Source organism: Cibotium barometz, chromosome 20 (assembly GCF_041138505.1).
Source record: "Cibotium barometz isolate CiBa-2024 chromosome 20, ASM4113850v1, whole genome shotgun sequence".
Classification (NCBI taxonomy): Eukaryota; Viridiplantae; Streptophyta; class Polypodiopsida; order Cyatheales; family Cibotiaceae; genus Cibotium; species Cibotium barometz.
This window is the reverse complement of record NC_141065.1, coordinates 43,302,541-43,323,099: the sequence shown is the minus strand read 5'-3', so window position 1 is coordinate 43,323,099 and position 20,559 is coordinate 43,302,541. Positions and strand designations below refer to the sequence as shown.

The 20,559-nt window shown below is 44.2% G+C and overlaps 1 protein-coding gene across 4 annotated transcripts; it reads left to right on the top strand.

Annotated features, from left to right (window-relative positions):
• Positions 1-6,525: 6,525 nt before the first annotated feature.
• Positions 6,526-19,862, top strand: LOC147627913 (putative LRR receptor-like serine/threonine-protein kinase At1g67720). Of its 4 annotated transcripts, none has more exons than XM_086814883.1 (9): positions 6,526-6,882; positions 7,185-7,506; positions 11,033-11,206; positions 11,542-11,774; positions 12,405-12,531; positions 12,656-12,721; positions 12,804-12,993; positions 13,076-13,208; positions 19,339-19,862. In XM_086814883.1, the coding sequence occupies exons 3-9, from the start codon at positions 11,074-11,076 to the stop codon at positions 19,630-19,632; spliced, it is 1,176 nt and encodes a 391-aa protein (XP_086671009.1). In that variant the 5' UTR covers positions 6,526-6,882; positions 7,185-7,506; positions 11,033-11,073; the 3' UTR covers positions 19,633-19,862. The 4 variants fall into 4 exon arrangements, with proteins under 4 accessions (XP_086671009.1, XP_086671007.1, XP_086671008.1 ...); XM_086814881.1 differs by having other exon boundaries at positions 7,185-7,534; XM_086814882.1 differs by having other exon boundaries at positions 7,185-7,534; positions 11,030-11,206.
• The last annotated feature ends 697 nt before the right edge of the window (positions 19,863-20,559 follow it).

Sequence of the window (20,559 nt, the reverse complement as noted above, 5' to 3'; positions counted from 1 at the left end):
ATTAAGGCTTAATAAGCACTAGTTAACCCTCTTATCCCTTCTGTTGTGCATGGAACCCTAGAGAACAAAACACGACTATTTTCTCCCTTTTGAGAAAGAATGAAAAGATCCAAGCTAAAGTAGTAATTGCTTAATGTATAATGTGCAATTAGTAAGCCAAAAGTAGACATGGATTAATAACTCTTCACAAAGAAAAGAACCTTCAGGGAAAACCGCGCTGCATGAATCGTTGTGGAACTGTGTAGATGTAGAAATCGTGGCCGTTTCGTTCCATTGGACCTCCACTATGCTTGGAAATGGCTTCTACTACCTTAAGGAAGCCTTAATGGTCCCCAATGGCCATGATTAGGCTCCCAAATCTCCAAAAATCTACAGCAAGCGACAGTAGCCCCACGAGTGAAAATGGTGACGTTACTCCATCAAGAAGATATCCTATGTGAAGTATAGATCTTGCTCAATGTAAGCCCCAAGGAATGGCAAAGAAATGGACTAGAAATGCTTTCTATGGCTATGAAAGCTTCCACAGAGAAAAGGGATTAATGAGAAAACATTTTGATAAAGGAATTAATCAAGATTAGCAAAACATTTTCCCCCAATTTTGGTCTCGGTCCCAAATTTGATCCTGAAATTCAGAATTTGGACCAAAACCCATACAACACCCTTAGAACCTGATCAATTGAGGTTAAGTTTTCCATGTCCACCCTCTTCCCCATCAACATCAAGAAACTCCAAGAAAATATAGAGAAAACAACATGCATAAATCAAGAAAATTGTCAAAATCACATGTAAATTGCTATTTTCTTGCAAATTTCTTGACTAAATCCATAAGAAAACTCCTAAAAATCAAAATCAAGGCTTTGATACCAATTGAAATGGATCAAGACCAAGGCTTTGATACCAATTGAAATGGATCAAGACCAAGATTCAAGAACACATGACCAAGATTCAAGAAACATGAGAAATTCTTGGAGTTATCACGAAAGTAGAGTAAATCCATGTAGCAAAGGAAGGTATGTGCATAGGCCTAAGTGATTTAACCTCTCACCACCCATGAGGATGGCTATCAAGCTTGCCATGAGCCCTAGACCATGGAAGGCCATCTCCAAGAAAGGAGCCAAGGTTTCATGTAATGTCCAAGATATGAAATGACTAAAAGGTTCCTACAATGAACCCAATGCCCTATTTATAGTAGCCTTGCCCATGGCCCATTATTTACATATTTTTGGACCTTAGTCTTGCTACATTACAAAACTGGTCTTCCTATCACCAAGAAGGTATAGGATATTGTTTATGTGGTGGTGGATAGGTTGACAAAGGTAGCCCACTTTTTATGCCCACAAAAGTGAAATATTCAGCATCATGAGTGGCACATGAATTCACGAAGAGTGTGTTTAGATTGCATGGAGTGTTGTAACAAATAGTAAGTGATAGAGAGGTGATAGATATGTGAAGTTAATTATTAGCTTTTGGCGCACTCTATTTGCAAGCATGGGAACATAGTTGACACCTAGCACTGCCTATCATCTCGAGACACATGGCCAAACCAAGACGGTTGAAAAAATGGTTTTAAGACTTTATTATTTCAATACTCCAACATGAGTGGTTGCATATGGTGGAGTTTGCATATAATAATACCTATCACTCTAGCATTGGGATGTCACCATTTGTGACTATGTATGTGAATTTAGTAATGGTGGTTTTCAAGCCAGATGATATGAATCCAAATGCAAGGGATGAAGTGGAAAAGAAGCAATCCATACTCCAACAATGCAAGGACAACCTCAAAAAGTGAAGATGGTATGCAATAGATGAAGTGGAAAATATGCAAGCTATACTCCAACAATGCAAGGCAACCTCAAAAAGTGAAGATGGTATGCAAGAGATGAAGTGGAAAAGATGAAAGATTTACTCCAACATTGCAAGGACAACCTCAAGAAGTCTGGAGAAAGAATGAAGCGCTACAAAGATGCTCATAGAAGGCCACTGCCTTTCAAAGAAGGGGATTTGGTGTTTTTGAGAATTCCCAAGAGTAGATATGATGGTTCACTCAAAGGCTACACATGCACGAAGCTTTTTCATCACTAGTATGGACCATTTAAAGTAGTTGAGGAGAATTGGGGAAGTCACCACCAATTGTTGCTTCCTCCCACTACTAGGATACATGATGTTTTCCATGTATCACATTTGAAGGCTTACTTGGGTCGGGATGTGTGAGTTATGGATGAGCTACTTCCCATGGATGATGAAGGCATGATTGAATATGTGCTGGAGAGTATTGTGGGTAAGAGGGAAAGAGTGCTAATTATCTAGTGGAATACTTGGTGCTTCGCAAAATCATTTTCTAGTGGAATTCTTGGTGAAATAGAAAGGTTTACTCCTTGAGTCTCGAGACTTCATGGCAACCTGTTTCCATGTTGGAAGGGTGTGAAGGGCTTATGGATGCATTGAAAGGTTTACTCCTTGAGGAGGCTTCATGGCAACCCGCTTCCGTGTTGGAAGGGTGTGAAGGGCTTATGGATGCATTCGGTGGTGGATAATTGAGGCAAACATGGATTATATGCTTATTGGGATTTCCTATAATTTCAGTGAAGGGCTTATGGATGCATTGGGTGGTGAATAATTGAGGCAAACATGGATTATATACTTATTGAAATTTCTTATAATTTCAATTTTGGAGACCCTATGAGTAGTGGATCAAAACTCCTATATGTAAAAGATCTTCATGGGAGCTATGTGATGATATTGGGTTTTATAGAAGACTGATTTGAGAGAATTTCTGATTATATGTTTTACATTATGCTCTCATGGATAGATTTAACAACCATGTCATTTTTTTCATTTCATGACACATGGATAGATTTAACAACCATGTCATTTTTTTCATTTCATGACACATGGATAGATTTAACAACCATGTCATTTTTTTCATTTCATGACACATGGGTTACATGGTGTGGTGATGCTAAATACCATCTCTTGAGTTGAATGCTAATGGTTTTGAGGACGAAACCTATCAGTGGAGATGGTTTGTAACCTGGTGGGCCCATAGACATGAGAAGTGGCCATGTAAATATTAATATATGGACTATGGCCTATATGCTTGTAAACTTAGGCATGGGCATAGTTAAATAAGTGTGAAAGAAAGGCAAAGTCTATAAGACAAATATTGGGCCTTATCCCACACTAATCTTGAAATATATTAATCATTTTCCCTAATACATCTGAACCCTTGGCTATGTAGAAACTTACTATCTTCTATCTTGTGCCCTATTCAAGCTTTAATGGGACCTCCCTCTATTACAACAACTCTCTTTATATATATATATAAATATAAATATATATAAATATATATATATATATATATATATATATAGAGAGAGAGAGAGAGAGAGAGAGAGAAGCCCAAGAGCAGCAACTTTATCTCCGTCATGATTAGAGGTCATGGATGAGTAAATCTCAACCTTTGATAAGGCCTCCTTTATTTTAAGGAGTTTAACTAATGAATAACATGATTTTGCTATGTGAGAACTTGGAAAGATTTAAAAATTTGAGCAACTAGAAAAATGTTACATCAGTAAACAAGCCTTCTAAAAATCTGACATATAAGCAATAAAACATAAAAATTTAGTAACAAATTATTCAATGTTAAACAAAAAAAAATTAAAAGTAAACAAAAGATTACAACTACCATTGATTAAGATGAAATGACACTACATCATACTCTACTGAAATCTTTGAAACCCGTCCATTTTTTTAAGAATAGATATTAACCATATAACTGCTTAATTTTTACAATCCTCCAATAGTATCACCACCTCCACAAACAACCTAATTCATTTCCTTAGCATGATCAACTGAAACATGGTATATATAATACCTTCATTGAAAGTAGATAGAAGAATACCTACCTTCATTGAAAGGTAGATTAGCTAAAAGATGGTAAAAGGTTGACCTTGCCCAATGTGACAAGGGACTTTGGTGCCACTTGACACATCAATGCCTTAAACACTATTATCTACTCCAACTATAGAATGTAGAAAACATCATACCAAGTCCAAAGACAAAAATACTCTTGATATATTAACTCTAGCACACTAGAGCTGTTGGAAAGAGAGTCATAGGAATGCACACACACACACACACACACACACACAACCCAAGGGAGCACACAATGAGATGATGGATAGATACTGATTGTGTGTTGTACAAAGATGATAAGTATACCCCAAGATGAATGTATACTAGCATGGGGAAAAAACTTCCTAAAGAGGGAAAAAGTGCCATAATTGGTCTTAGTGTGTTCACACACATCACTATCAAACATGGCTACAAATTCCCCAGGGAGTGATGATGTGAACAAGGGGTGAGCTGGCACTACACATTACTACCAAATATGGCTACAAATCCTCCATGGGAGTGATGATGTGAACAAGGGGTGAGGTGGCACTGAAAAAGTATAGAGATGTACCAGGATCTTTGGACTATGAGAGGGAGCCCAAACTAACCCCAAAGGGAAGTAAGTTCAAAGATTTGTAAAAAGCTTCAAACTTCTCTTGTGAGAGAGTCTTTGTGAATAAATATGCCATGTTGTCTTATGTTTGCACATAATCCAATAGTAATTTCCCCTATGGAGCATCTCTTCCTGACATAATGATAAGGCACCTCAATGTGCTTTGTTGTGCGAGCATGAAAAATTGGATTCGTCGCAATTGCCATAATGCTCTGACTGTCATTAAAGATGGTAGTGGCTAAGGACTCACCAATACCCAAAGCAGCAACACACTCAATTGTAGCTATAAATGCTGCCTTGTACTCAGCTTCATAGCTAGAAGTGGCCACAGTGGGTTGCTACTTGCTGAACCATGATATACATGAATCACTAAGGTAAAAACAAAACCACTCATGGACACTTGTGTGTCATAACATCGAGCCCAATCTGAGTCTATAAATGCATTCATATCATCGAGCTCAATCTGAGTCTATAAATGCATTCATAACATCGAGCCCAATCTGAGTCTGTAAATGCATGCAGCTATGATTTACCCCCCTTGGGATAAAATAACCCAAAGTGCTTGGTGCCCTTTATGTAACAGAACACCCGTTTGATTAACTACCAATACTTTGTGCCTGGGCTATGCATAAATCTTCTTAATAGAGAGACCCTATACTAAATGTCAAGTTGGTGTTACGTAAGAAGATAATGCATCCAACACTTTCTTGATACAGGCCAACATTAAAAGGGTCACTTGCATCTTCAAGACTAAGTTACAAACTAGGTTCCATAGGTGTAGCAATAGGCTTGCAATCTCCAAGATTGAACCTCTCAAACAATGCCTCTATGTATTGTATTTGCAGCATAACAATGCCATCATTACGTTGTCGAAACTCAATGCCCAAATAATAATGCAACGGGCCAAGACCTGACATTTTAAAAGACCTCTATAAATGAGCTATAAAAGCTGAAATATGATTGTCATCAGGGCCTGTGAGCAGCATGTCATCAATGTATAGCACGATGACAAAAAATTCATCTTTAGTCCTCTTAATGTAGAGGGTACTGTCAGTAGGACTATTGTAAAAAACTTGTGCAACCAAGTATGTGTATCTTCTTATACCATGCTCTGGGAGCTTGCTTAAGACCATACAAAGCTTTTTTTTATCTGTATTCTTTTGATTCCAGACCTTTTTGAACAAAACCACGAGACTGAGATACATAGACGTTCGCATGCAAATCTCCATTTAAAAAAGCTGTTTTTATGTCCAATTGACATACATTCCAACCTTTATGTGCTGCTAATGCAATGATACTCCGCATGGTAGTCATATGACATTTGGGTGTAAAGGTCTCACCAGAGTCAATGCCTTTTTTATGTGCATAATCCTCTCCACAACAAGCCTTGCTTTGTATCGCTCGACACTACTGTTAGCTTTACGTTTAAGCTTGTAAACCCATTTTGTGCCAATGGCCTTCTTGCCACCTAGAGGCAAATCAGATAACTCCAAAGTATCATTTTTGAGTAAAGTATTATATTTAAATTACATAGCACTCATCCATTTTTCTGATTCCTTTGTATCGACAACAATGCATGAGGCACTAGGAACAACATCAACAATATGCACATTATAATCTGAGACACAAGCATGAAAAGTTGAGTCACCAAAAAACAACATCACCAATAGAATCTCTTGATGTGCCAACACGATCAACTGAGGTACCAGAAACAATACCGCCAACATAAACGATAGGTGTGCTTGGGACAATAATAGGAACACAAACACTCGAGCTGTCAATACAGTCAATTCTGGCACTACCAACAACACCAAGAACATGAACAACTGAAGCCACACAAGAGCACATTCTGGCACTACCAAAACAACACCAAGAACATGAACAAATGAAGCCACACAAGAGCACATAGGTTGATAAAATCTATCTATCTATATATATATATATATATATATATATATATATATATATATTTTGTGAGATTGTTAAGAGGAAGGCTCTATTACACTACAAAGCAAAAAAGTAGTAAAGGATGAGAGCGGAGCCGGCAAGTTTGTCTCCATCGCAGCTTGCCAATTATGCTCTTCTCCACATTTTCAAATTCCAAAGAGTTTCTGGACTCCTTGTCGGCAAGCTGGAGATCGAATTTTCTGCCGGAAAGAAATAGAATTAAAAAGGAGTACGAGAATGAAGAAAAAAGTTCCGGACTCACGCCATCTTGCTGGCTCTCGCTGCGTATCTGCGCAGACGAGAGTTACAAGGAGGAAGAAAGAGCGTATCTGCGCAGACGAGAATCACAAGCAGGGAGAAAGCTTCTCTGTGACAGGCGAAATCTCAGCTCTCCTGGTCTGCCATAGCCGATCTTCATTATTGAGGTATACAAAAGAAACTCCACCATTATTCATTTTACCTGCTAGCGAAGAATTACGTGTACATTTTTTTTTCGTTGATTTGCTGTATTTACTTGCTATTTGAAGTTTTTGTAATAAAGAATTTCCTCCTAGCAGTTTTCAGTACGCAATTTTTTCCCTCTACTGATGATATGTGGACATCAATGAGGCATTTTCCTGCTTTTTCCCTAGCAATTGTTGTTTCCCCCCATCAGGTATTTGTGTGTGTGTGTGTGATGATACAAAAGCTTCATTACTGAGGTTTTTCCTCTTCCCTTTACATGCAGGCACTTTGTAACCGGTACAAAATGGATAAGAAGAGAGACAAAGCTCCAATGAAGAGACATGGCCCTGCTTTATTACCTGCACATTCTATTATGTGCTGGTTTGTTTCCATGAAGCGGGAGCTGTAAAGCAAAACTTTAGCTGGAGGATGTTTATGAAGAGGTTTCTCTTGGAGCAGCCAGGCCAAATCTGTACGAATAAGCAGGCTCTTGGATATCCTAAGAACTCAGAAATCTTCATAAACGAGCAGTGGGAGAAAGATAGATGTCAACTCCTTTCATGTTACATTTCAATGTCAAGTTCTCACTGCCTTACAAGCATCTGGTCCGATACTAAATTCTTCTGAAGCTTTGTGAGTAGACTTCTATGAAGTTCAGATGGCACTTCTTTTCTTGTTATGGTAAACTTTAAATTCTTATGTTTACATACACACACACAAAGTATGCCTGCATGTAAAATACGTGTGTGTGTGTGTGGTTGTGTGTTATAGTCTTAAAATATTGTGAACCTTTTGTAGTTGTATACTATATTTAAAGGTCATGGATTTTTTTCAAAGATTGTTATTGCCACACTTAGTGGCAAGTGCCAATCAAAAGAACAAGAAGATGGTGGAACAGTTTGCCCATCATGTGCAATAGCTTGGTATCTACTTGCACAAGAGTCAGTGAGAATCTTTCATTTTTGGACTGTGCTTAGAAATTCAATTTTACATGCTTGACTTTGATCCCTCCAATTTTGATAGAGCTCTTACTTTGATAGCCGATTGTGTCCAAGAGTGGCAGGAAGGGACAAGCAACCTCTTTAGAACTATTTTCTTAGAAGGAGCAGCACAAGATTTTGTGAAGAAAAGAAGAATAGATTAATGCATGCAAGGAGAGGAAGACCAGTGGCTTTCTGTTTAATGAGGAGATAGATTGTCATTTCAGGGAGAATAGATGCTTCAAATGTCATGAGGTGGGCCACTTCGAGAAGAACTGTCCATTGCAAGAGGTCAAGCAAACTTGCCTGGCACCATGCAACACCATTGACAAGCAGGAGGCGTACACCAACTACACCAAGAACACCGAAGTGGTCTTGCTTTGAAGGAGGTGATCTAGTGTGACGAGATGGGGAAGGGTGTTGAAACTTGAGGGTGGTGGGCTCTTTGACCGGGACATAAGCAAGATTATGTGTAACTCCTACAGATGCCTATAGTATATTGGGTGCTTTTTTAGGTGAAATCTCCAGTTTGGACGAGGGAAAGGAGGCTTTATTGGGTAAATTTGCAGTAATCTTTTGGTACAGGGTTTGCCTCCGCCACCTAGAGCAGACGACCACACCACTGAGCTCTCTCAAAACATGCACTACTCTTGGCTTTTTCAGCTTCTAGACACCATTTCAGCAAGAAAATCAGTCCCAAATTTTAACTTGTTTGGATTGTTAGTTTTTCTTCCTATCCCAAGAACAGGCCCAAATAGATGCTAAAAGTATCTATCCCATTATAAGCAGTTGTCACATGATGGTGAAAGTGGTTGAATTAAGTTTGTAATACAGCTCTTTCTTTTAAAGATAGCCTACAGGAATTGTCACCACCACTTGTGTTGCATCACACAGTAGTGGGAATCCATTCCAGAGCATGTAAAAAAACAACTGTTTTAAAAGACACAACTCCATTCAACATTTCTGAAATTTGACATTTATAAATTGAACACAAGGGTCAGCTAGCTCGATGGAAGCGAGCTATTTTCTAACTGTTATCTGTAGTTCTGAACCGTTCAAAATAGCAGTTAACGTGAACCATTTCACAACCATCCACAGAACATCAGCATTGGGTCCCAATGACCAGTGCACCCTTCTCATTGAAAGTACAAACCTGGCTGAAATCTGAAAATTAAAACCTGACTGTGCTCTGTGTGCATTTCGGGCTGGGGATGGAACAGCCACTTCTCAACAGGTGACTGCTACTGAAACCGCAGGTTGGCAAAGAATACTGCTGATTTCTGGGCTGATTTCCTCTTTAGCAGAGGGTTATATTAATAGGTAATGGGCTCAAATGGAGAACGATGAAAATAGGGGAATAGGGATCCCCTTCTCAAGTGCTGGTCTGGCTGTCAGCGAGCTGCTAGGCCCTGAAATTTGGAGGAATTTCCTTCTTTTGCCCGTATCAGGGGGCTTGCACAGCCCTTGGCCGGACCCTTAGGGACGTGCCAGGCCTGCTTCTGGCTGTTCTAATGCTACCCAAACTGCTCCTAAGCCTGCATTAAACCTAAATCTTGATTATATATGCTAATTTTTCCCTATTTTCAATGTTCAACTGTTTACAACTCCCATCATCTGTTGCTCCAGTGTTCCAAGCACGCAGTCTCGTAGGACATTTGCCTCTGGGCAGTGGTTATCCTGCTGTAGGTGTACAACACTAACCCTGTGGATACCCTAATCCTTAGTCTCTCAATGACCTTGTCCCTGCTCACAGTGGTCTCTTTCCCTTCTAATCTACCATATACCATGGCCTTATTAGCCATGGCACATGCATTTGAGACCTAATGCATGTGACATCCCCTCGTCCCAATAGGAGGCCGGGGTGCTGACTTTGACAGCTCTGCATGGTTCGTATATATTGTGATCAGGTCACCTGCAAGTCTTCTATCAGGGAATGCAACTGATCCTGCTGATGGTGATACATGCATCTTTTCTAGAAATGGCTACTTCAAACAGCCTACAAAATCTGATACTGTTTTTGCTACTTTGAGCATATTCAGAGCATAATTGTTAGGCTTTCCTCCTTTGGAAGCTGAGGCAAGATTTCCATACGTCAGTAGCAATTTTTCTATGGATGTAGCTCACAGAGAAAATTGTTAGGGAAAACTGTGGATATGCCGGGCTGAATTAATTTGAGGTGGAATATATTGTGGGTGCTTGCAGAACTATGTTTATAATTGATTGATTGTTATTAGCACTTGAACCCATGCTTATACTTCTCGTTCATGATGCAACCGTGTATGGAGGTTCATTTTGGGGACCAACTAAGTAGAGGAGGATAGAGAGATTAAAGGTGATGTTCACGCATGATCTAGAGCAAGATGTCTGTGCCTCATGAGATTGTCCTTGCAGAGTTGTGCAGCCTTGTTGTTAGTGGAGGCTCTCTTCCAGGCGGTCACGTACATACATCATCTCTGCACAGAGATCATATCGCACGGCAGGTGTTGGGAGTCCTCGAGATTACTAGCAGAGGAAGAGTGCTGAAAGGAACACTCGAGTCTTAATGGTGTGACTATTGAGGACCGTCTTAGCAAGTTGTTATTTCTTGGCACAGGTAATCTTGCAGTGGAGGATACGGCTAGGGTGTTCATTAGACTTTGTGATCCAATAGCAGGCCTTCCAAGTACAATAATGTTTGAGAGATTTCACTGAACAGTGGACAGTTTTGGCATGCTTTGTTGACAAATTGCGGACAAAATTGCAGTTTTTCCAGTGCCTTTCATGGGCAGCCCAGAATCAGCTGCGGCTAGGGGCTGGGCATGTGAGACCCTAGGGTTCTCCCCTATTTTTGGCCCCCTACTGGTCAATCAATAATTGAAAGGGGGGGCGTCCTGGTCGTTGGGTGAATTGCTTAGTTTTCAATTTATGTGGTCTCTACTTTCCTCAAGCAATTTCAAGTGCTTGCATTAAATCTCCATTTTTTCTCCTGCCCTTTGCATGATGTGACAGGGTGATCCAGTAGGCACTTGTGCATATACATATCATTGTTTCAAACAGATTGCTACCCTTGTTTTGTTGTTTAGGATATGTGTTTGAGTTTAATATCATTGGACAGCCTCCTTTTATTTCAAGGATACTTAATCTTGTTTCATGCTGAATGATTACATAGCAGGTTTTTGGCCCCTTAGGTGTCTGCTAGTTTCATTGGTTCCCATGCCTCGGATAATGAACAGTACTGTACTATACGGGGTTGTAGCACCTGGAATTTTCTTCATAATGTTGGTTGCAGCTGTGTGGGTAATCTTTGTGTGCACGAGGAAGCCTGCTGTAGAGAAGCCCAAGTCAAGTAAGGCCTTTCATCCAGCATTTAATCAGGGTAGTTTCTCCAGTTCTTGATTCAGTCCACACACACACACACACACACACACACACACACACACACACACACACACACACATGCGCGCACACGTGCATATATATATATATATGTATGTATGTATGTATATGTATGTATGTATGTATGTATGTGTGTGTGTGTGTGTGTGTGTGTGTGTGTGTGTGTGTGTGTGTGTGTGTGTGTGTGTGTGTGTGTGTGTAGATAGATAGAGAGAGAGAGAGAGAGAGAGAATTTTACAGGGCAATTTTCTGTCTTAGAATGGTTGTTCTCCCTTTCCACTGCAGTTTCTAGCATGCGGAGCAATGGTCCGAGAGTTGAAACTTGCAATACCTTCCTAGACCAAGCACAAGCATTCCAGCTAACAGAACTAAAGAATGCTACGCGTAATTTTATCAACAAAGTTGGAGAGGGTTCCTTTGGACCTGTTTTTTATGGAAAGCTCCCAAATGGGCAAGAGATAGCAGTCAAAGTTCTGGCAGTGGACTCAACACAGGGTTCCCATGAGTTCTTCAATGAGGTTAACCTGTGCTGAAAGCATCATTTTCAAACTTCAATCGTTTCTTTGGATCCTGGGCCTATACTTGTTACATCACCTGTATTTCTGGGATCCTTCCAATGATGGGTGTGTGAATAGAGAGCTTAGAGGGCTACTTCCTTCATTTCACCTCCTGGCCTTGACACAGCCTTGACCTTAGAGGATAGAGCGTAGAGGGCTACTTCCTTCATTTCACCTTAGAGGGCTACTTCCCAGCCTTGACTTCAGAGGGTAGAGCTTAGAGAGCTACTTCCTTCATTTCACCTCTCGGCCTTGACCCAGCCTCGCTTGTATGTTTTTTCTCTCAAGCCCAGCTTCACATCAGGCTCTAATCACATGCTTGACTGAATCCCCCCTCGCCCAGTGGCTGCCATGCGGTCAATTTCAATCCACCTCTTTTTAGCCTTGGCCCTTCAATTGAAATTGATTCCAAGGGCCTCCCCATGGGCATTTTCCATTAAACTGTCCACCTCATCCATTGGCCTGCTCCTTTAAACTCCCTTTTTATGTACCTGGCCTTAGGATAATTCTCTCAGTACAGGTGATGTAACAATACTGCAGTTTCTTTCTCAAAATTCTGGCTTTTCAGGGCGTAGTAAATCATGCTTGCAGGTCACATTTCTCTCTAGAGCTCATCACAAAAATGTGGTTTCTCTCCTTGGCTATTATGCATCACCAACCCAAAGGATGCTTGTATATGAATACTTATCAGGGGGGACTTTGGAAAATCATCTTCATGGTACAGTGGTTACCTTCGTAATATGTTTATAAGTCTCCATGTCTTGAAAACTACAACAGAGGCTTTCCTTTTTTAAGAAAGCTTCTAACTTGGATATACACTAGCTGACTTAAGCTGGCTGCAGATTCAGAAACATCTCAATCCCTCACATGGAAAGAAAGATTAAAGATTGCTTTAGATGCGGCAAAAGGTAAAAGGTTGCATGAACCGAATCCAGCAGAAAGAAAGATTGATATTGTTTGATTCTCATGCCATTTTTGTGGTATTTTCAGGGTTAGAGTATCTACATGTTGATTGCAACCCAACCATCATTCATCGTGATGTAAAAAGTAGCAACATTCTTCTCACGGAGAAATTAGCAGCCAAAGTTGCTGATTTTGGCTTGTCAAAGCTAGGACCTGAGGAGGGAGTAAGCCACGTCTCCACCATAGTTAAGGGCACATCTGGCTACGTTGATCCCGAGTGAGATCTCAACTTTGGTGTTTGATTCTTCATATCTGCTGGCTTTGAGGAAAATTTTGATATTTTGTTTTTCACCTTTCAGGTATTATGAATCAATGAAGCTGACACAGAAGAGTGATGTCTACAGCTTTGGGGTTGTGCTCTTGGAACTTTTAACTGGGCGAGAAGCATTGTTCAGTGATCCGCCCCAAACTTACTTGAAACTTTGTGACTGGGTGGGACCTCTCTCTGTCTCTCTCTCTCTCTCTCTTCAATATCCAGCCAACAAAGGACAGAAGAGGATCTTCGAAAATAGTCTTGGTCAAAAATATATCTGAGCAGCTGTTTTGTTGAAGTATGAGAAAAGTTAAGTTGTGAGATTATAGTTGGTGTGGCTGTAGATGTTGTATTCAAGATAATGGTTTCTGGATATGTGCTTTGAGCTTGGGCAAGCTGCAGCTGTTACTTCCTGCTGCGTGTTTTCCCAGGCATGCCTCAGACAGGTGCAGAGGCTGATTGGGGGGGCAGGGACAGACGGTGGGCCCTATGGCCAAGGTGTCTTGGCGGGTTATTACCAGCCTCGTCATTGTGGTGGATTGGGCATCATTGATCTAGCTATTCAGAGCAGAGCCCTTCTGGGCAAACTGGTCATTTGAGGCCTTCAATCAGGGGGTGAGCCATGACTTTCCTCTGCGCTCGGATTTCAGCCCACGCCGTCTCTTGGTGGACCTTGGAACCCAGTGTGAGGTGGATCTTCATGGAGGCTAGTTTCCGTGGCTTGAGCTCCTCCTTCGAGGATCGATTTGCAGCCAGTTTGATTAGAGCTTGGGGTCCCCTCAAGCCAGCCCTCACCTAGTTGCTTCCGACTTCTAATGAGGAGAGACTCGGCCAACAGTTGATTTGGAATCCCTCTTCAGGATGCCCAGTGGCCACCCCTTGGACAATCGCTCTGACATTGCGTGGGGGCACCAGCATAGGACCCGCTTAGTCTTTGGGAGAGTGGGCCAGCTTCAGGAGGCTCCTACAAAGACACAGGACAAACGCCTTGTTGGGATCTAGGGCCAAGAGTAGATCATCCAAACCACCCCCCCCCCCCCCCCCCCTCTTCCCCCATTGGGCACGATTGACAGACCCCTTTATAGGATCCTTCCCCTTAGGAGTGGTTAGGACTTGTCACTCGCCGGAACTTCTCCCGAAGGATCACCTAATACACATGCATAAACAAGATTAGTAGAAATGAAGAAGGGTGCAGACAAGCTCACCACCCAATTGTAGGTTCGTGTCCGCAAACCACCCTTGAGCTAGGGACTAAGGTTCCACTGCCATGGGTCCATGCCAGTCAGCCCTAGCATCCCATACATAGTCACAGGGGACGGAGGGGACGGAGGGGACGGACCCTTGGAACGGGGGGACGCCGTCCCGGGAACACTGTGGGACGGGGACGGACGGACGTCCCGAGCTGGGCGTCCCTCACAAGGACGGCGTTCTGGGGACGGATCCAAGAGGGGACGGTTGTGGGGTACGGCTGCATGGGAACGCCGCAGGTTATTGTTTGGGCAATAGTCACATTTTGACCTTTTTTTTTGGCCGTTTGGGAGGGGCTTTCTATGGGCCTTTAGCCTTGGTCCATAGGCCTTGAGCCTTTGAGGCTTTGGGCCTTGGCCTCTCTCTTGCCTCCCTCCCTATAAGAAGACACACACACACACACTCCCGCTCACACTTCAAGCTTTAGCTTCACACACACACACACACTCTCTCCCTCAAGCGGCAAGCCTCAAGGGCCAAGGTCTCAAGTTTCAAGCTCTCACACAAGCAAGCTGTAGCCTCTCAAGACACTCTCTCCCTCACACACTCTCTCTCAAGCTTCACACACACACACACACCCACCCACCCTCACACTCAAGTTCTCCCTCAACTTTCAAGGCTCAAGCCTCACTCACTCTCTCTCTCTCTCAAGCTATCAAGTGACAAGGAGGCGTCCATCATCCATGGTATCTTGGTGAATATCATTTCCTTCAGTTCCTGTGAATCTTGTATTTGTGAACTTCAGTTTTCTTTCACTGTTTGGCACGTTGTCATGGTATCAGAGTGGATTCAGGACTGAGGATTTATTGGACAGACAGTAGGCTGCGTTTTTCTGCTACAGATAGCTGTGTTTCTGCCCAGGCTGCGTTTTCAGCTCCAGACAGCTTGCTCAGGCTGCACAACATCTTTATGAGGTTGCACCTTTACTTCAGAGGGCTGCGTTTCTGTCCGGACAGCCTGCCTAGGCTGCGTTTTCTTCTACAGGAGGCTGCAGTACTGCCCAAACAGCTTGCACAGGCTGATGGGAGGCCAGCCTGAGCCAAGGTGGCATGGAGAGTGATTATTCAGCCTCGTCGCAGAGGGGGGCTAGGCCTCATTAACCCTGCTATTCAGAGTCGCGCCTTGTTGGGCAAGTTGATTGGTAGGGGTCTCCTTCTTGGTGGTGAGCCTTGGAAGGACTTCCTGTTGGCCCGGATTTCAGCCTGCACTCGGAGTCTTGGGGGCCCTTGGCCATAGAGTACCAGATGGATCTTCACAGAGATGCGAGCGCGTGGTTCTAGCATGGCTTTTGAGGACAATTTTGCAGCCAGCTTACTTCGCGCTTGGGAGAACGTTAGGCCGCCCTCAGACAGATAGCTCAAGTTGCTACAGAGGAGTGGCTTTGACAGTCTTTGTTCTGGAACCCCTTGATCCGTTTACTCAGTGGCCACATGCTAGGGGCCCGACCGCACGTTTCTTGGGGTGCCTTGAGCATGGGACCAACCAGGTCTCTTGGAGATTGGATCGTCCATAGGCAGTTACCCCCGGAGGTGTAGGAGAGAGGCCTGATATGGATCCGTGGTAGAGACAGGCTCAACATCGACATCGACTGAGCTATCCCTCAGGAGTGGTTGACTCCCCCAAACCCGACACCCCCATTGTGGCTTGGTGTGTTTACCAGACACGATATCCTAGTGGTGGTCCACAGGGCAGATGAGGACAGTGGTCTGCTCACTTTCTCTATTGGATCCCATGGTAGACTAGAGAGATCTAAGCTTCCCTTGGAGGATTTTAGTGGATGCACCTTGCAGAGGGTGAGGGTGATTGGTTTTCGGGCACGGGAATGGTATATCATGTCTGGTTAACACACCCAACCATTGCCGGGGGGGGGGAGGGTCCGGGATCAGGGCAAGCCACTCCAGGGGGATGGAGTCGATGTCAAGGCTAAGTCTGTCCCTGCCGTGTATACTAGTGAGGCTACTCTCTTGGGCTTCCGAGGGAAGCTATCTGAAAAGACGCCAATCACCGAGTGACCATGCTTGGTGAGTCGGCCCATACTCAAGGCTCCCAACGATGTGTGTGGACGGGCCCCCAACATATGGCCATTGGGTAAATGGACCAAGGGGTTCCATATCAAGGGCTGACAGAGGCATTCCTCTAATGAAATTGGAGTGGACTGCTAAAGGGCCGGCCTAAGGACCAAGGGGTTCCATATCAAGGGCTGAAAGAGGCGCTCCTCTGATGAAATTAGAGTGAACTGCTGAAGGGCCGGCCCCAAGCTTGCAGGAGGCTAGCTGTTGGGGCTTGTACTCCTCCTGTTGGATCTCAAGAAGCACAGACTCCCAGGGCTGTGTCCAAACTCCGGTAAATGCCACATGGGTCCCGTCGCCTCAAAGCCAGAATCAACTCCTCTCAGGCCGAGTACCCTGTGACTCAGACTTTAGCGGTGCCACATCCGAGTCTTGTGGCTCTGCCTGCTGCAGAGTTAAGTGCATGGAGGTTCAACAAGCCCACACTGTCCTCGCCAATCCCAGTGATCACCCATTGAGCTCTCCAAGTGACAATGGTGCATGAATCAATCACTGCAGGTAAGAGCTGCTCATTGACCTTGCCCTGGATCTCGGAGGGGCCAAAAGCATGGGACCAAAAGGTGTGACTCCTACCATGAAGAATCTTCCTGCAGCGGCGGTCTAACCCTCGGATAGATGATAGTCTTGGAGGAAGAGAATGTCAATAGGTCTGCCAACTACGACTCTGTGAAGCTCCTCTTTGTGGATCCCACGCTTGTACAAGCACTGCGATCCTCCCAAACCCTGAATGTTCCATGAGACAATCTGCATAACTAAGAGCGATGGGAGGTAGAACTGTCGGAACTTCCCTCCACTCGCAGAGTCTTGGGTGTGGGTTTGGATGGAGAGTAATCATGACCTGTCCTGAGGCAAAGCCTCGCCAGGTGGGCACGAATCATGCCCTCCATGTGGAGCCACTCTATCTGGGCCCTAGAATATGCGTACTCTAAGCTCCACCTGTAATAGTGAAGGTATCTGTAGGAGGGAGAGGTACTGCCACTGAAACATGAAGAAATATGAAGAGAAGCACCTCCAGATTGGAGGACACCAGCTCCCCTCCTGGGTCCTTGTGGCGAGAGCCACCCATCTCCATTTGTGCCAATGGCCAGAAGTGAGTGAGCACATTGGTAATGTGCAGATCTTGCAAGTGACGTGACAGCTCTATTGCCTGCCCATGAATGGCGGCAGACATAGACTCAGTGCTCCAGTCCGTCTTTGAGGGAAGGAGAAGATCATTGTGCCACCCTTAAGGGTGGAAGGCTTGGAGTGATGCCAAACCACACAGATACGGATGGGGGCCATCGTCTCCTCGAAGATGCCCATTCCCTCAATGGGGAGGCACCGAAAAAAGCTGTAGTCTACTGGCTGCCCCAGAATTCGAGGGGGGCTGCCTGGCGAGTCTGGAGGGAGAGCACGTACCAGAGAGTCAGTGATGGTCATCTCAACCGGCTTAGAGGAACAGTGGATCAAGCGGCAAACCGAGCTAGTTTGCTGCCTCTTCTCTGGGTCAGGCGCGGCCGGTGGATGACGGGCATGCTCAGGTGAGGCGGATGGGAGGGGGTTCTGCTGAGACCGAGGGGAAGGGACTGAAGGAGCTGGAGGAGGGGGGGGGACAAGGGCTGGGGAGGAGATCGGAGGAAAAGAGGGGCACCTGCGAGGGAGGGGGGGCTGAGGCTGGGAGGCTGGGCCCGCTGTGGACTCTGCTGGCTCAGAAGGCCACACGGGAACTTGGAGATCTGGAGAGGGATCACGACGAGGTATCAGTCCTCAGAAAGGGGAGGCGGGTGCAAAGAGACTTTGGGGGGGGGGGGGGGGGGGGGGGGGGGTTGTGCAGGGGCGCATCTTAATCGAGGGGCTGCTGCGATGAGTTCTCAAAACGGTTCTCTGACATAACCGTATCCTCCTAGGGCCCATTAGGTTGGTTGCCAATGGTGGGTGTCTAGCTTTCCATATTCCCATCTGTACCACATCAAGGCATCATTTCCCTTTGTCGGGGTGAGTTTCTCTTGAGTGAGTATCTGGAAGAAGCCATTTCCTACTTTGGTTAGACCTAGTTCATCCCTTGCATCAGCATTCTCAACCCTGCTTCAGTTTGCACAACAAAATGGAGTTTGTAGCCCATTTTTGCATGTAGCATTTGTTTCAGCTAGACTAGGACCAGCAGAAGTCTTAGCCTAGGTCTAACCTCGACAAGAACCTCGCCCCGACAAAGGGAAATGAAGCCTTTGGGTCAGCAAAGAGCTTGTAGCAAGGTTGGTTGCCGGCATGCTGAAGTGGTGGTTCTTCTCTGGAGAGTATGTCCGGGAGTCCTCAACACTCACGACACAATGTAACACTTATATAGACTTGAACAATGCACAAGAATACTGTAAACATCACTTGTATTACTTCCAAGAAGCCATTTCCTACCTAGTGCAAAACAAGGAAACACTAAATTTGACCTGCAAATATTAAAACACAAGCCCTATAAACCCTAATTCAACATGCGAAAACTCTTATATATGTCCTTTTATCTTCCACACTTTCTTTGCACGTGTGATAACATGACACATTCTTCACCATCTTCCAAATCTCATTACCCTTGCAAGATTTGCCGAGATGTCGCAACCCACCACGAGGGCCAACCCAACATGTGCCCTGCATGCCCCATTGGTTGGGCCAGCTAGCAACAAGCAGGTGCACACCCCTGCATGGGCTAGTGGGAGTAGTTGTGGAGTTATCTCATGACAAGCTCCTTGTGGGTGGTGCTCAATCGGAGCTCTGAAACTCAAATGTGGTGATAATATCAAATAGCCAATTGTTCATCTTGTACAGTATCTGTGAGATAGTGCAATCAAGAGCAAGCTTGTCTTTCACTAGTTTTGACTCTTTCTAGGAACCAACACCATTTTTGAATCAATGGTTTTTTGTTTTGGGTGCGTTGCTAACAAGTACCATTATCTAATCTGAAATAGTGTTGAAAAGAAGCAAAGAATTCTACATGATAAGTCTTTCTTCTGGCATTTGGATACAGGCAAGAGAACTTTTGATTGCAGGGAAAGTGGAGTACATTGTTGATCCTGTTCTAAGGAACTCTTACAACATTGATGCCCTTTGGAAAGTGGCCGATGTAGCAATGTTTAGTGTTGAACCCCGCTCGATTCATCGGCCAAGCATGAGTGAGGTAATCCAAGAATTGAAAGAAGCTATAGCTATAGAATCTGGGACATCAGGGCCTGCATATGAGTACGCAAACATGGTGATCAAGAGCACTCCATGGGATGACACTGAACCCATCTATTCAGGAGCATCTAGCAGCCCTTTATGAGGAACTTCATTGATTTTTTTGAAGGTTTCTCAGCACAGCTGAGAAAGTTTAGGTTTACATGGTTGTTGGAGCCTGAGTATCAGCTAAACTTGCTGCTACTAGATAAGAGAATACTAGTTCAAAAAAAGGTAAAGACATTCTTTTGTTGTTGATGTGCAAGGGAACACTTGTATCATGTAAATGACATTGTTTGTAACTTGTAGCTTTTATTCAAATGAGATATATTTTTTGGTGCATTCTCATTATCTTACTGGTGAAGACACTTGTAGTTTTTTTTAAAAAAAACCGGGAAAAAAATCCTTCAATTAGTTAAAGAAAAAAACAGCCACAAAGGGCTAAGTACAACCTCAAAGGGTTAAATACAAACTCGCCTCATATAAGGGCGGGAAAACAAGTGATCATAAGGGGAAGAGATGCTTCTCCTCCGGCTGGCCGCTCTATGAGGAGAAGGCTATCTCATATAGTGGGAGGGGGGGAAAACAACCACACAGGTGGTCTGTAATGCCAAATGGGGTCACAGCCTCTATCTGTGAGGAAAGGGCCAGGCCTCCAAAGTCCCAAGAAGGCTTCCTGCCTCTTTCGCATGCGGTCAGAACCTCCTTGCAGCTCCCCCCACTGACCGCGGAGGGTGTGAATGATGTTGAGCCATATGCTCCTGATGGTCTCAGCTGGCGGAGTGTGGGTACCCTCGATGGCCTCGCTACATCTAGCACATCAGATGTGCGAGGCTGCTATGCTAATGCAAATCTCCCATCGCTGGCATGAGCTTGGTCGCTAGGCACCTGCATTTGGGGTTGTGACTGGTACTACTGCAATACGATGGTGGGAGACTTTTGAAGGGCAAGGCCTCCCCCATCCTCCTCGTAAGTCCAGTCTCGGTGGCCCAAGCGACAGTACCCAAGTGATGATCTGGGTCGATGCCGTGTC

Bases quoted from the DNA above. Each gene is read 5' to 3' on its own strand.
- LOC147627913 (XM_086814880.1), top strand. From the start codon at position 7,549: ATGAAGTTCAGATGGCACTTCTTTTCTTGTTATG. The intron at 7,583-11,032 runs GTAAACTTTAAA...ATTACATAGCAG, and splicing joins GCACTTCTTTTCTTGTTATG to GTTTTTGGCCCCTTAGGTGT. The intron at 12,994-13,075 runs GTGAGATCTCAA...TTCACCTTTCAG, and splicing joins TCTGGCTACGTTGATCCCGA to GTATTATGAATCAATGAAGC.